General features: G+C 46.3%; 1 protein-coding gene across 1 annotated transcript; it reads left to right on the plus strand.

Annotated features, from left to right (window-relative positions):
* The first annotated feature begins 94 nt into the window (after positions 1-94).
* On the plus strand, positions 95-14,449 carry LOC136436568 (iduronate 2-sulfatase-like). The gene is made up of 8 exons (XM_066430631.1): positions 95-315; positions 9,254-9,393; positions 9,840-10,017; positions 10,488-10,576; positions 10,829-11,054; positions 11,475-11,635; positions 12,158-12,284; positions 12,772-14,449. The coding sequence occupies exons 1-8, from the start codon at positions 246-248 to the stop codon at positions 13,563-13,565; spliced, it is 1,785 nt and encodes a 594-aa protein (XP_066286728.1). The 5' UTR covers positions 95-245; the 3' UTR covers positions 13,566-14,449.
* Positions 14,450-14,621: the final 172 nt, after the last annotated feature.

Below are 14,621 nucleotides of genomic sequence, written 5' to 3' on the forward strand. Positions count from 1 at the left end.
TGATAGAATGATAAAAAACTTTATAAGGACCTAACTATAGAAAACTTACAACTCCCACCATATGGAGAATGGAATAAGCCAGAGATTGCGCAACTCGTGACTTCCGCTTCCGCTGGCTGCAGAAACTATATAAACTTTCGGTCACGTTTGTGCAAGGATGTTTTATCGAGATAAAACCTCCTTGCTTTGTGCAAGGCTCAATTTCTGAAGTAATTTTGACAGATGGAACAAGTCATCGTGAGAAGATGAGGGCAACAACAGCTACAGTGGCCATATGCCTTCTGTTTGTACAGTGTTTTGCAGTTTCAAAGGACGGTGAGTGAATATAATTTTTGACGCCTCAGAAATTCTATTTTTACAAGCCATGATAGACCACTACTGTGGGGGCGTATTTACATAGTGGCTTATGTTATTAGTATAAGTAAATTAGCATGTAAATAAGCCTCGGTATCAAAGAGTCTAGTAGGGCTACGTTAACAAGTTACAAGTTAACGTTAACCAGTTTCATTAAAGTTTGAATGTGGCATTATAAATCATGTTGAAACTGTTTGACAAGCTGATGCTAAAAATCACCAAATTCCAGACTTGATACATTTGCATTTAAGCGGCATTCTCTCACTATTCCCACTGCGCACTGATTGGATCAGACTAATGAGTACACCTGTACATACCATATAAGTACATGAGGGACAGACTACCCATTGTCACTTCAGCGGATTCTTCCCCCACAACCGGAGGTGCTAGACTTGCGCTCCTTTGTCTAAGCGGGGCGCGTGGCGTGGACAGTGGCTGAGTTTTGGCTATGTTTCTTTCTTCTTCTTTTTTTTTTTTCTAGGTGGTTCCCTGTAAGGGGGGAAACGTTAAGGCTCTGGACGTTGATTCCTGTTCATTTGGGACAGGGTTTAACGCTTTTGGAGTGCATTATGTCCTAACGTCGTTGTAGTTTTTGTTCTGGTGCAGACGTGATATTTTTGCATGTCTTTACGTTGACGTTACTTCTGAGTTCTGTTTTGCTTTATGCTACCGGTTTGGGGGAGGGCTTCCTTTCCTGGCTTGTTTCTGCCAACCTGGTGCCTTGCCACGGTTCTGGTGAGTAACCGCGGTAACTGGCGTTATCCAAACGCACGTTTCTGTCTCAGTATTTTTCAGGTACGCAGTCCACAGCAGGGAGGCATGCAGCGAGCAGTTTCGCGCACGACAAGGGCAGGCCAGGTGTCGGGCTTGTTGGGTGACATCGTTATCATGCCGACAATTAACAGCCTCGACGGAGCACGTGCAGTCTCAGCGAAATCATCCGACACTGCGTACGAAGCTGACGGTCAGGCGGGATACTTCCACGTGGCGTGGCCCGACGTTCTTTCTCGTGAGCCAAGTGACTCGTTTATGGAGCAGGTTTGAACGTATTGGTGGCCTGGTGTCACGTACTTTGTGGGGCTTTTTGTATTAATGGGCACGGGCGCCTTGTTCGTTAAGGCCGTTATAACCCTTGGTTCTATTTCCGTAACGTGCCGTTGACTTAGAGTTGTAGAGGTGTGTTCCTTTCTCGGCTCAGGACCGGAGGACAGCTTCCCACAGGACTGTGATACAATGCTTCCAGCCTGGCCGGGTCGTCCTACTCCGGTGCGGCTGATTTGTGCTGTCGTGGGTTGAGTGCCTCATGATATTGCTTTCTGTATTAGCATGTCACAGGTTCCGAACGTGCAGCAGGGAGCCGGTCAACCCAAACCGAGGGCACAGGTGCCGGCCGCGCCGGCAGCGACTGGTTCAGGCGGGGAAGCATGGGAAGGTGACTGCAGAGGTTTCATCCGGCACAACGCAAGCGCTAAACTTGGACCCGCCGCACAGAAGCGTGGTGCTGACCAGGCAGGAGTAGGTGACGTGCCTCAAGAGTTATCTCCTGAAGGGGAGAAGGTTGAAGGTTGAGGTATAATTTACTTTATTCGCGTCGGACTTTGGGCGACGTTCTGTTGATAGTGGTTTTCACACAGTCCTCAGTCTCGTGTGTTGATCCTTCTTCCGGCGTGGGGATTGCCTTACATTACTACGGTGCGGATGGTTTAGGATTGTGAAAGAAGTTTGAGTGATTTGTGCTAATAGAATTATCATGTTAGCCCATCGCAGGTACCCAGGTCACACCTGGCACGGAGGCGGCAACCAAAGACTGGGCGCACAGGAGACGACCCGTATGCTGACTGAAAACGCTGTTTGCTGACACCGGAGCAGGGAGTCAGGACCACACGGCACAGGGTTTACCCCAAGGCTCCATGGCCACGGCTCCCCGGGCAGACACTGCCGGAGCTATAAACGGGAGGTAAATGTGGGAGTTAGGTTTTCACTTGCTTCGGGGCGGTGTCTTAATATACGTTATCGACGTGTTGTCCTTTCTGAACCTCGAGCTGCGGAGGTACTTAGTGTTTAACGGGGGGCGCTTCCTACAGTTTGTTTTGTGAGTAAGCCGTTAGGGAAAGGTTAGTCGGTGCTTCAACTGCAGTGTTTTCTTTCTGTCGTGTTGTGCGCATCGTTTCGTGCAATGCAAGAGCGCCAGATTTAATATTACACGTTTTGCTGAGAACTACGACGGGCGAATGTTGGTGCACTCCGGGAATCACCTGAGTAGTTTTAACGTGATTTGCTGTACCATGATCATGACGTGCGCCGGGCGTACGATGTTGCACTCCGGGAGTGCCTGAGTAATTTTAACATGATTTGCTGTATCATGGTCATAAATGTGCGCCGGGCGTACGATGTTGCACTCCGGGAGTGCATGAGAAATTTTAACTTGCTGTACCATGGTTATGATGTGCGCCGGGCGTACGATGTTGCACTCCGGGAGTGCCTGAGTAATTTTTAACTTGCTCTGTTGTACCATGATCATGATGTGCGCCGGGCGTACGATCTTGCACTCCGGGAGTGCCTGAGTAATTTTAACTTGCTTTGTTGTACCATGATCCTGACGTGCGCCCCGGCGGGCGTACGACGTTGCACTCCGGGAGTGCCTGAGTAATTTTAACTTGCTTTGCTCTATCGTAATCATGATGTGCGCTGAACGTACGACGTTGCACTCCGGGAGTGCCTGAGTAATTTTAACTTGCTCTGTTGTACCATGATTTTGATGTGCGCCGGGCGTACGATGTGGCACTCCGGGAGTGCCTGAAGTTTAACGTGATTTGTAGTACCATAATCATGATGTGCGCCGGGCGTACGATCTTGCACTCCGGGAGTGCCTGAGTAATTTTAACTTGCTCTGTTGTACCATGATCATGATGTGCGCCGGGCGTACGATGTTGCACTCCGGGAGTGCCTGAGTAATCTTAACTTGCTTTGTAGTACCATGATCATGATGTGCGCCGGGCGTACGATCTTGCACTCCGGGAGTGCCTGAGTAATCTTAACTTGCTCTGTTGTACCATGATCATGATGTGCGCCGGGCGTACGATCTTGCACTCCGGGAGTGCCTGAGTAATCTTAACTTGCTTTGTTGTACCATGATCATGATGTGCGCCGGGCGTACGATCTTGCACTCCGGGAGTGCCTGAGTAATTTTAACTTGCTCTGTTGTACCATGATCATGATGTGCGCCGGGCGTGCGATGTTGCACTCCGGGAGTGCCTGAGTAATCATCATGGCTTTACTTGCTCTGTCGCAATATGATCAGGATGTGCGCCGGGCGTACGATGTTGCACTCCGGGAGTGCCTGAGAAATTTTAACGTGAGTGGCTGTATCATGGTCATGATGTGCGCCGGGCGTACGATGTTGCACTCCGGGAGTGCCTGAAGTTTAACTGGATTTGTTGTATCATGATCATGATGTGCGCCGGGCGTACGATGTTGCACTCCGGGAGTGCCTGAAGTTTAACTTGATTTGTGGTATCATGGTCATGATGTGCGCCGGGCGTACAATGTTGCACTCCGGGAGTGCCTGACGTTTAACTGGATTTGTTGTATCATGGTCATGATGTGCGCCGGGCGTACGATGTTACACTCCGGGAGTGCCTGAGTAAGTTTAACTTGATTTGTTGTACCATGATCATGATGTGCGATGGGCGTACGATGTTGCACTCCGGGAGTGCCTGAAGTTTAACTGGATTTGTTGTATCATGGTCATGATGTGCGCCGGGCGTACAATGTTGCACTCCGGGAGCGCCTGAAGTTTAACTTGATTTGTTGTACCATGATCATGATGTGCGCCGGGCGTACGATGTTGCACTCCGGGAGTGCCTGAGTAAGTTTAACTTGATTTGTTGTATCATGATCATGATGTGCGCCGGGCGTACAATGTTGCACTCCGGGAGCGCCTGAAGTTTAACTTGATTTGTTGTACCATGATCATGATGTGCGCCGGGCGTACGATGTTGCACTCCGGGAGTGCCTGAAGTTTAACTGGATTTGTTGTATCATGGTCATGATGTGCGCCGGGCGTACAATGTTGCACTCCGGGAGTGCCTGAAGTTTAACTGGATTTGTTGTATCATGGTCATGATGTGCGCCGGGCGTACAATGTTGCACTCCGGGAGTGGCTGAAGTTTAACTTGATTTGTTGTACCATGATCATGATGTGCGCCGGGCGTACAATGTTGCACTCCGGGAGTGGCTGAAGTTTAACTGGATTTGTTGTATCATGATCATGATGTGCGCCGGGCGTACAATGTTGCACTCCGGGAGTGCCTGAAGTTTAACTTGATTTGTTGTATCATGGTCATGATGTGCGCCGGGCGTACAATGTTGCACTCCGGGAGTGCCTGAAGTTTAACTTGATTTGTTGTATCATGGTCATGATGTGCGCCGGGCGTACAATGTTGCACTCCGGGAGTGGCTGAAGTTTAACTTGATTTGTTGTACCATGATCATGATGTGCGCCGGGCGTACGATGTTGCACTCCGGGAGTGCCTGAAGTTTAACTTGATTTGTTGTAACATGATCATGATGTGCGCCGGGCGTACGATGTTGCACTCCGGGAGTGCCTGAGTAAGTTTAACTTGATTTGTTGTACCATGATCATGATGTGCGCTGGGCGTACGATGTTGCACTCCGGGAGTGCCTGAAGTTTAACTGGATTTGTTGTATCATGGTCATGATGTGCGCCGGGCGTACAATGTTGCACTCCGGGAGTGCCTGAAGTTTAACTTGATTTGTTGTACCATGATCATGATGTGCGCCGGGCGTACGATGTTGGCACTCCGGGAGTGCCTGAAGTTTAACTTGATTTGTTGTAACATGATCATGATGTGCGCCGGGCGTACGATGTTGCACTCCGGGAGTGCCTGAGTAAGTTTAACTTGATTTGTTGTACCATGATCATGATGTGCGCTGGGCGTACGATGTTGCACTCCGGGAGTGCCTGAAGTTTAACTTGATTTGTTGTAACATGATCATGATGTGCGCCGGGCGTACGATGTTGCACTCCGGGAGTGCCTGAATAAGTTTAACTTGATTTGTTGTACCATGATCATGATGTGCGCTGGGCGTACGATGTTGCACTCCGGGAGTGCCTGAAGTTTAACTGGATTTGTTGTATCATGGTCATGATGTGCGCCGGGCGTACAATGTTGCACTCCGGGAGTGCCTGAAGTTTAACTTGATTTGTTGTACCATGATCATGATGTGCGCCGGGCGTACGATGTTGCACTCCGGGAGTGCCTGAAGTTTAACTTGATTTGTTGTAACATGATCATGATGTGCGCCGGGCGTACGATGTTGCACTCCGGGAGTGCCTGAGTAAGTTTAACTTGATTTGTTGTACCATGATCATGATGTGCGCTGGGCGTACGATGTTGCACTCCGGGAGTGCCTGAAGTTTAACTTGATTTGTTGTAACATGATCATGATGTGCGCCGGGCGTACGATGTTGCACTCCGGGAGTGCCTGAATAAGTTTAACTTGATTTGTTGTACCATGATCATGATGTGCGCTGGGCGTACGATGTTGCACTCCGGGAGCGCCTGAAGTTTAACGTGATGTGTTGTACCATGATCCTGACGTGCGCCGGGCGAACGATGTTGCACTCCGGGAGTGCCTGAGAAATTTTAACGTGAGTGGCTATATCATGGTCATGATGTGCGCCGGGCGTACGATGTTGCACTCCGGGAGTGCCGGAAGTTTAACTTGCTTTGTTGTATCATGGTCCTGACGTGCGCCGGGCGTACGATGTTGCACTCCGGGAGTGCCTGAGAAGTTTAACGTGATTTGCTGTATCATGATCATGATGTGCGCCGGGCGTACGATGTTGCACTCCGGGAGTGCCTGAGAAATTTTAACTTGCTCTGTTGTAACATGATCATGATGTGCGCCGGGCGCACGATGTTGCACTCCGGGGTGCCTGAGTAAATTTTAACTTGCTTTGTTGTACCATGATCATGATGTGCGCCGGGCGTACGACGTTGCACTCCGGGAGTGCCTGAGAAATTTTAACTTGCTCTGTTGTAACATGATCATGATGTGCGCCGGGCGCACGATGTTGCACTCCGGGGTGCCTGAGTAAATTTTAACTTGCTTTGTTGTACCATGATCATGATGTGCGCCGGGCGTACGACGTTGCACTCCGGGAGTGCCTGAGAAATTTTAACTTGATTTGCTGTATCGTGATCCTAATGTGCGCCGGGCGTACGATGTTGCACTCCGGGAGTGCCTGAGTAATGTTAATTTGATGTGCTGTACCTTGATCGTGATGTGCGCCGGGCGTAAGAGGCTACACTCCGGGAGTGCCTGAGTAAGGTTAACTTGCTGTGCGGTACCGTGATCCTGATGTGCGCCGGGCGTATACGACTTTGCACTCCGGGAGTGCCTGAGAAATTTCAGCTTGAGTTGCCGTGCCATGATCCTGAGGTGCGCCGGGCGTACGATGTTGCACTCCGGGAGTGCCTGAGAAATTCTAACATGAGTTGCTGTGCCATGATCATGATGTGCGCCGGGCGTACGATGGTGCACTCCGGGAGTGCCTGAGAAATTTTTTACATGATGTCGTGATGTAGGTCGGGTGTACCTGAGAGATCTTATGCATGTTGATGTGATGTGCGCCGGGCGTAGGATTGTACACGCAGGGAGTGCCTGAGAGATCTTACACATGCCGTGATGTGATGTGCGCCGGGCGTAGGATTGTACACGCAGGGAGCGCATGAGAGTGAGATATCTTACACATGTTGATGTGATGTGCGCCGGGCGTATGGTGGCGCACTCCGAGAGTACCTGAGGATTTTTAACACATTCTGCGGCGAGTGTACGCCGGACGGATGACGGGGCACCCCGGTTTGCATATGTAGATGAGGTTTATGACTTTAACTCATTGACCACTAATTGAGAGGAACATAACATCGTGATAGTCCAGCTACCCGTAGCTTGGTGTTATATTTTAACGTTCTGAGGACGATCGGGGCCTCTCTCGCCAATTCAATGCAAGTAACGGTATATCACAGAAAATTAATGAATACTGCCCCCCCCCCCCGTTAATGTGAATATTGCCGACCCCAGGGGGACATGAACTTTAATGGTGTTGGTGGCGACATGATCACTTTTTTCCTATGAGTAAGCAGATGACCTATGTGACATTTCTAAGGTCAGAAAAAGCTCAATTCGATGTGCGAATGTCGTGATCCCGAAAACTCAGTTTATCGAGAAGAAATATGTATGTAACGCTACTCTCCATGAGGTAATTTCAGATGGAACTTCTCGCCCCATTCTGTAAAACTCTGATCTGTGGTACAAACTTGGAGTGTTCCATCTGTGAGCTACTTTGGCAACCCGATAACTACCAGCCTGTATGACGATAACCCTTGCTCGCAACAAGGACCTCTATGCTAGAGCCAAGTCCCTGGTTCGTAGTTTAAAGCTCGCGTCTGCATGTATCTCGTTCCATGTATATTGTTTCCAAAGGTACTGGGCCTAGTTGTGACCACAAGGTACTCTGGGGGCAATCCATAACTATGAGTCGCTCACAACAGTCCATGAATGTTTGTGCATGCATTAAGGTGCGATCGAATTAGCCAGCCTGCGTTCGTGTCACTGACGATGCAGACACTTATGATTCCCGCAGAAGGAGGCTATCGCATTTATGTGTCACACCCGTTACCAGCTAATAAAGACATTGTAAAACTCGGGATCCACTCTGACCTTTTTCTTCTCGCTCAGTTTCGAGGGGCACGTTTCCGCCTATAACATAAAAACCCGCATACTCGACCACTATGGTGGGGTATGTCGCTGTATGTGCAATAGCGCATGTATTGATGAGTTCGACCTCGCACTTTCGTTTGCTGGTCTAAATGCCATGTCTGTGCTAAATTCGGCTAAAATTTGGTTAACGGAAACTTCCAGACTGCTACTGACTGTTGCGGCATTCACATCGGTGGAGGCCTGGCTACGACTGTGACTAACATAAGTGGCTCTTTGCTACACTGATGAAATGTAACAGAAAGCATATTAGGAAGAGGTTTGTATCTTAAGAATTTAGGCCTAGGAAATAAAGTAATGACAAGTTGACAACCCTAAGAATGGGATAAGGATGGGAGGAGAATGGGATGAGAATGGGGCAAAGATGAGAATGGGGTAAAGATGAGAATGGGGTAAAGATGAGAGAGGGGGAAAGATGAGAGAGGGGTTAATATGAGGGAGGGGTAATTAGGAGAGAGGGGAAGATAAGTAATAATTAGGAAGATCACAGAGAGCCTTGTTGATATACTGATTATACAAGTGATGTGAATCCACGAAGCGACGGCCTTCGTGGATAACTGAGTTTATACCAACACGCATCGGGACGTGCTTGAGAGACGTACTTAGTCAGCCAACAAGGTGAGTATAATGTCGAACGCAACTCATACCTTAGTAAAGGGACAAAGGAAGTGATCGGGGCGCGACGAAGGCGCGGACCCCATAACTCATATGGATGATCCAATGGGTGCGCAGTGGGTATAGGTTACTATTCCCACTGCGCACTGATTGGATCAGACTAATGAGTACACCTGTACATACCATATAAGTACATGAGGGACAGACTACCCATTGTCACTTCAGCGGATTCATCCAACACGTACCGAGGGAGCGTGACGGAGACTGAACGAAAGGTTGGGGAATCGGAAGGGAACTTCGAAGCGGACAGCTCTGGAGGCCGCCCAGATTTTTTCCCACCCACCCACCCAAAATCTGCTGCTTAGAGGTGATGGGACTGTTCAGGCTCTGTTGCGCGACTTCGGCGCGGACCCCATAACTCATATGGATGATCCAATGGGTGCGCAGTGGGTATAGGTTACTGTTCCTTTTTCCTCAGGAGAAAGTCCCAATGTTCTTTTTCTGGTCATTGATGACCTCCGCCCAGCACTTGGTTGCTATGGATACCAGAATGTGGTCACGCCCAACATCGATCAGCTGGCAGCGAAAGGAATCAAGTTTAACAATGCATTTGTCCAGGTGAGCCTTTTCACTGACTCGGTATGATAAATCCTTGTGAAACAAATGTTGTGTTATAATGTGAAACTGCCTGATGCAACGTTATCATAAAAAATTATATCATTATCACCACTGAAATTGTTCCAAGGTGATGCTATTTGTTGAATATTCCAAACATTACAGTTACCAAAACATTGTCAATTCTTTAAAACATTACATAGAGGCCTAGCATTTCCAGGATATACATGTAACACTTATGTACTAGTAGTATCTGCATATGTCTTTGTTATTGTTATTGATTGGTTTGGATTCGCTATAAAGACCATCGGAAATCGTCAGCTTTGATTTATGTTACTTCAGATTCTTCTATGAATTGACTTAAATTTGTGGTCATTCACCAAAAAGACTTTCCCCACTCATTTCACCTGAGTGATATTCCTTTTCACGTTGCCATCCTCTGACGTCAGCAAGCGGTATGCGGTCCCAGTCGCACATCGTTCCTGACCGGTCGTAGGCCGGATACTACCCGGTTGTATGACTTCTACTCCTACTGGAGAACGGCGGCGGGAAACTTCACCACTCTTCCCCAACACTTCAAGGAAGCCGGCTACTTCACAGCTTCTGTGGGGAAAGTCTTCCACCCAGGTGAACAAAACTATGGAGAAGTACATGTATTGTAAATGCTTTTATTTTTGCGGTCACTTAATTTTGTTGAAGAAGTGGAACGGAGTTTTTTTCATTCCGAAGTGGTGTAGTAATATATAGGAAACAAATATTTGCAGTGTCATGAATTTACAGTGGAGAGGTCAGTGCAAAAACCACAAAAAGGAAACTACCTCTAACATTTCAAGATTTACAGTATATACACACACACACACACACACACACACACACACACACACACACACACACACACACACACACACACACACACACACACACACACACAGAGGCTGACCTACATGTACAATGTCAGATGATTCACTGTATTGAAAGCTTTCAAAATCTAGCCAAACTTCTGCTACCATTTACCAGGTCAAAACATACACCTTGCATGTCTGTGGCTTTGTTTTTTCTTTCCATAAAAATCGTAATGAAGAAATAACATTTTTCAGGTATAGCATCAAACTTCAGTGATGATGCTCCATACAGCTGGTCTGTTCCAGCATACCACCCGCCCACTCAGAAGTACAAGATGAAGAAGGTAAGTCTTTCTATTGTCATGGCTGTTACCATTATCATTGTCATCACTACAACTTTTTCACAGCTTTTTTGGGTGACAATCCAACTCATAACTCGGTTGAGGAATGGTTGATAGGCTCTGATGTGATATGTATACTGAGCCTGTTTCACTTCTCTTAGAAAGTAATGTAGCAATAACAGATAAACTCATTGGAATAAAAGGACATTTCTGTTTTGTCCATATCCAGGTAAACTGTTGTGTGTTTTGTGTCAGGTTTGTCCAGGTCCGGATGGACAGCTCCATATGAACCTTGTGTGTCCTGTGGAAGTGAAGTCCCAGCCACTGGGGTCCCTCCCTGATATCCAGAGTGCAGACTTCGCTGTGGAATTTCTTCAAAATGTTTCTGCCTCCTGCCAAGAAAGTCAAAAGCAACCATTCTTTTTGGCCGTGGGCTTCCACAAGCCCCATATTCCATTCAAGTACCCCAAAGAATTTCAAGGTATTTTTTCATAGAATTGGATCAAGGCTGTCTCCAGGACCCGTCACTCTGTTCAACGGAAATTTGCTTGTTGAGACAGACAAAAATTTTGCCCCATTCGTCCATGAAATCTGACCTTTATGACATGAATTAGAAGAAAATGTATTTTTGTAAAATGACAGATTTAACAACGAAAATTATCAACATGGGCTCCAAAACAATGAATGGGACAGAAAAAAATTCAAAGCTGGAGACAGCCCTGTATTGGATTGAAGAATATTCTGTATCATCTTAGGCTCGTTGATGTCTTATCTTAAACTCTTGTTTGACAGCAAATTTTTGTGATTTTGAATTTGTAGTGTTTTGGATTTGTTCCCTGAAACTTTCAGTTCAAGAGCTCTGTCTATCGTTGAGAATGTAAAAGTTATTTTCTTGTTTCAGACTTGTATCCTCTCTCCAACATCCACCTGGCCCCCGACCCGTCCCTACCCCCAGATCTCCCCACCATTGCCTGGAACCCGTTCACCGACATCCGTAAACGTGAGGACGTCCAGGCCCTGAACATCAGCTTTCCCTACGGACCTGTGCCCAGACAGTTTCAGGTGAGGATAGTGGTTAACCTCCAAGCAGATCCTACGGTGGCAGAGGACAGTACACATACTGTTTGGCCAATGGATACTGCCCCTGCCACAGTAGGATCTGCTTGGAGATTAGACCAATTGGTATCAATCAGCTGAAATATTCACAGTTGATTAGCCAACTCATTGAATCTTTTCTTTGTTTGTGTCTGTATAACTGCCTTAGTGTCTGGTAACATACCAGTACTGATTGATAGCCTGGGTGCCATCCAGGATAGCATTTGTAGGAGCCCTGGTAGTAATCAGATGGCACCCAGGCTACAGTATTGAATGAATATGCAGTAAAGATTATTATTAGTATTGTATACAAGGGAAGAAAGAAGTACAGTACTGTAAGCATCAAACCAAACTGTTATCTTTAAGCTTTGTCTCAATCTGTTTCAGGCCTTGAGGTCACATTTTACACACCTGTATGACGGCCTATATGGTGATGTTTTCATATCTGCCTGTAGAAGTATGCCTGACAAACCTATCTGTTTCTATCAGCTGCTGATGAGACAGGGTTACTATGCAGCCACCAGCTACACAGACAGCCAGGTGGGCAGGGTGCTGGCAGCACTAGATGAGCAGGGACTGGCCTCAAGCACCATTGTGGTACTGGTGGGAGACCATGGTGAGTTCTCAGAACTCTTACATGTACTATGTTTTACATAGAATCTTTAGATTCCAGTTAGAAAGGGGCTAATCTAAAGAGTCTAGCCACAATCTTTTGGCAGTACCAGTGCTGTCTGTGGTTTTACAGAAGGCTAACACCTGCTAACCGTCTACTCCACCTCTTTGCGATGCCCCCATAGGGTTAGAAGCGGCCGGATAAAGTAAAGGAACAAAGTGATAAGTGACTCTTGCTTAGACCAAGGATAGAACCTTCTAGACATATGGCCCACAGTAATTTTTGAATCAGCAGGAGTTTGTTTCCAGTATATAAGCATTGTTTAAAGGATTGATTCTGACATTGTTTGTGGGCAAGATGCCTAAAGGTATGCATCTTTCAGAATGTGACAGAATCTTTTTTCTTTTTAAAGATATTAGTTCTCCATATGAGTAAGAGTAGACCTTCTCACCTATTCAAGGGACTTAGTTTTACTTTGGTACTTTGACAGGTTGGTCGCTTGGAGAGCACCAGGAGTGGGCCAAGTACAGTAACTTTGAAGTGGCCACACGAGTCCCTCTGATACTGTATGTACCAGGTGTCACCCACCAGCCTGTCAGGAAAGACTCTACCTTCCCGTATGTTGACGTTCTAGACTTGTGCAGTGATAAAATATCAAACCATGACATTGTAAATGTACCATCACGAAAAAATGAAAATGCAGTGGTCCAGAAAAACAGTTGCAACAAGGCAGGATCACCTCCTTGCTGCTCACAAACTCTACCAGAAGAAGGGTATGAAAGCAATGCTTTAGTTGAACTGGTTGACATATTTCCTACCCTTGCTGAGATGGCAAACCTGAAGATACCACCGCTCTGTCCGACTGATTCCTCTAAAGTTGAGCTCTGTACCGAGGGAAGAAGCTTTGTGCCTGTGATATTGAACGTCACCAGTGATACTAGAAGTCAGAATACTTTAACGTCATGGAAGTCAGCAGTGTTCAGCCAATACCCACGTCCTTCTCAGAAGCCACAGATAAATTCTGATCTTCCCCGGCTAAAGGATATCCAGTACATGGGTTACTCCATGAGGACAGAGAAGTATCGTTACACCGAATGGGTAACGTTCAAGCCCAAGACTTTCAAACCTGATTTTGACCGAGTTGCAGCTCGAGAATTGTACCTACACGACTCAGATGATCTGGAGGATCATAATGTGGCAGGGAAAAGTGAGTACAGACATCTGGTGCAACAATTGTCTCAACAACTCAGGAAAGGCTGGAGAAATGCTCTTCCTTCCGAATAATATTAAAGTGCACTGGAGGTCTGTGGAACACATCTCTTCCTTTCCAGGGTGTTGACAATCTGTCCCAAGGACACTCATTGGTAGAACGGCTGATAACACTTTAGGCTGAGATGTCCCACTAGCTACGTAAGTGTCAAGAGCAAGATCTTGACAGCACACAGACATGTCATGCATCACCTATGCTATACTTTTCCCGCAGTGTGACTGCCCCCATGCCATGGGTCTGTTTAATGGTACACACCCCAATCAATTGTTGCTCCTAACTGACCTTTGATGCATTCTGTGGAAGGTGTTGCTATGCCTTTGAAAAGTGTGAAAATCTGTGTTAGGATTTTCTTTATAATTGGCTCTATTGCCTAACTGAAGGCTTTTCTCTTTCAATGTGATATCAGAGCCGTAGGAAACAGATGCTATATCACAAGTGCAATAAGTGCTTCACCAAGACTACTTGCTTGACTGTAAGTTTAAATGTAACGTTAATATCATGTCTATTGCAGTGAAAATATCACATTCATATGGCCAGATGATTTTGACCAACTATGAGGCTCCATTTTGCCATAACAACTGGTCATTATTATATTACTCCATTGTGACCACTTTTTGCAAGGTTTCCATAGGATCATTTTTATGTAACATTACCATTTCATGAGAGGTTGCTGGGCTTTTTTGTTGTTTTTTTCAATTCTAGGGAACTTTCTGATATAAAGAAACATACATACCGGTAAGCACAGAAATAAATATATTTAGTAATGTTTAAAAGCAGATACAATTGAAATCAATGTCGGTGAATTCTGTAAATGAGAACATAATTCATCAATACTAAGCATTTGTGGACTTGAAAAATGCTTTAAGGTATGTAAGATTAAACGATTTATGTTATACAACACTTGTCTCACTCATGTGTCAGTTAGATATACAGCAATTTTTGATGATAATGTTGATAACCCGCTTTGGTGTATATAGTCAAAAGGCATGATCGGTTCCTATAACCCTCATAAACCACCTTATGACACTGTATACACCTCAGGGCATGTCATTAACACGATATTATTACTT

Source organism: Branchiostoma lanceolatum, chromosome 6, assembly GCF_035083965.1.
Source record: "Branchiostoma lanceolatum isolate klBraLanc5 chromosome 6, klBraLanc5.hap2, whole genome shotgun sequence".
In the NCBI taxonomy this organism is placed as follows: domain Eukaryota; kingdom Metazoa; phylum Chordata; class Leptocardii; order Amphioxiformes; family Branchiostomatidae; genus Branchiostoma; species Branchiostoma lanceolatum.

Bases quoted from the DNA above. Each gene is read 5' to 3' on its own strand.
- LOC136436568 (XM_066430631.1), top strand. From the start codon at position 246: ATGAGGGCAACAACAGCTACAGTGGCCATATGCCTTCTGTTTGTACAG. The intron at 10,018-10,487 runs GTGAACAAAACT...AACATTTTTCAG, and splicing joins GGGGAAAGTCTTCCACCCAG to GTATAGCATCAAACTTCAGT. The intron at 11,636-12,157 runs GTGAGGATAGTG...TGTTTCTATCAG, and splicing joins CTGTGCCCAGACAGTTTCAG to CTGCTGATGAGACAGGGTTA.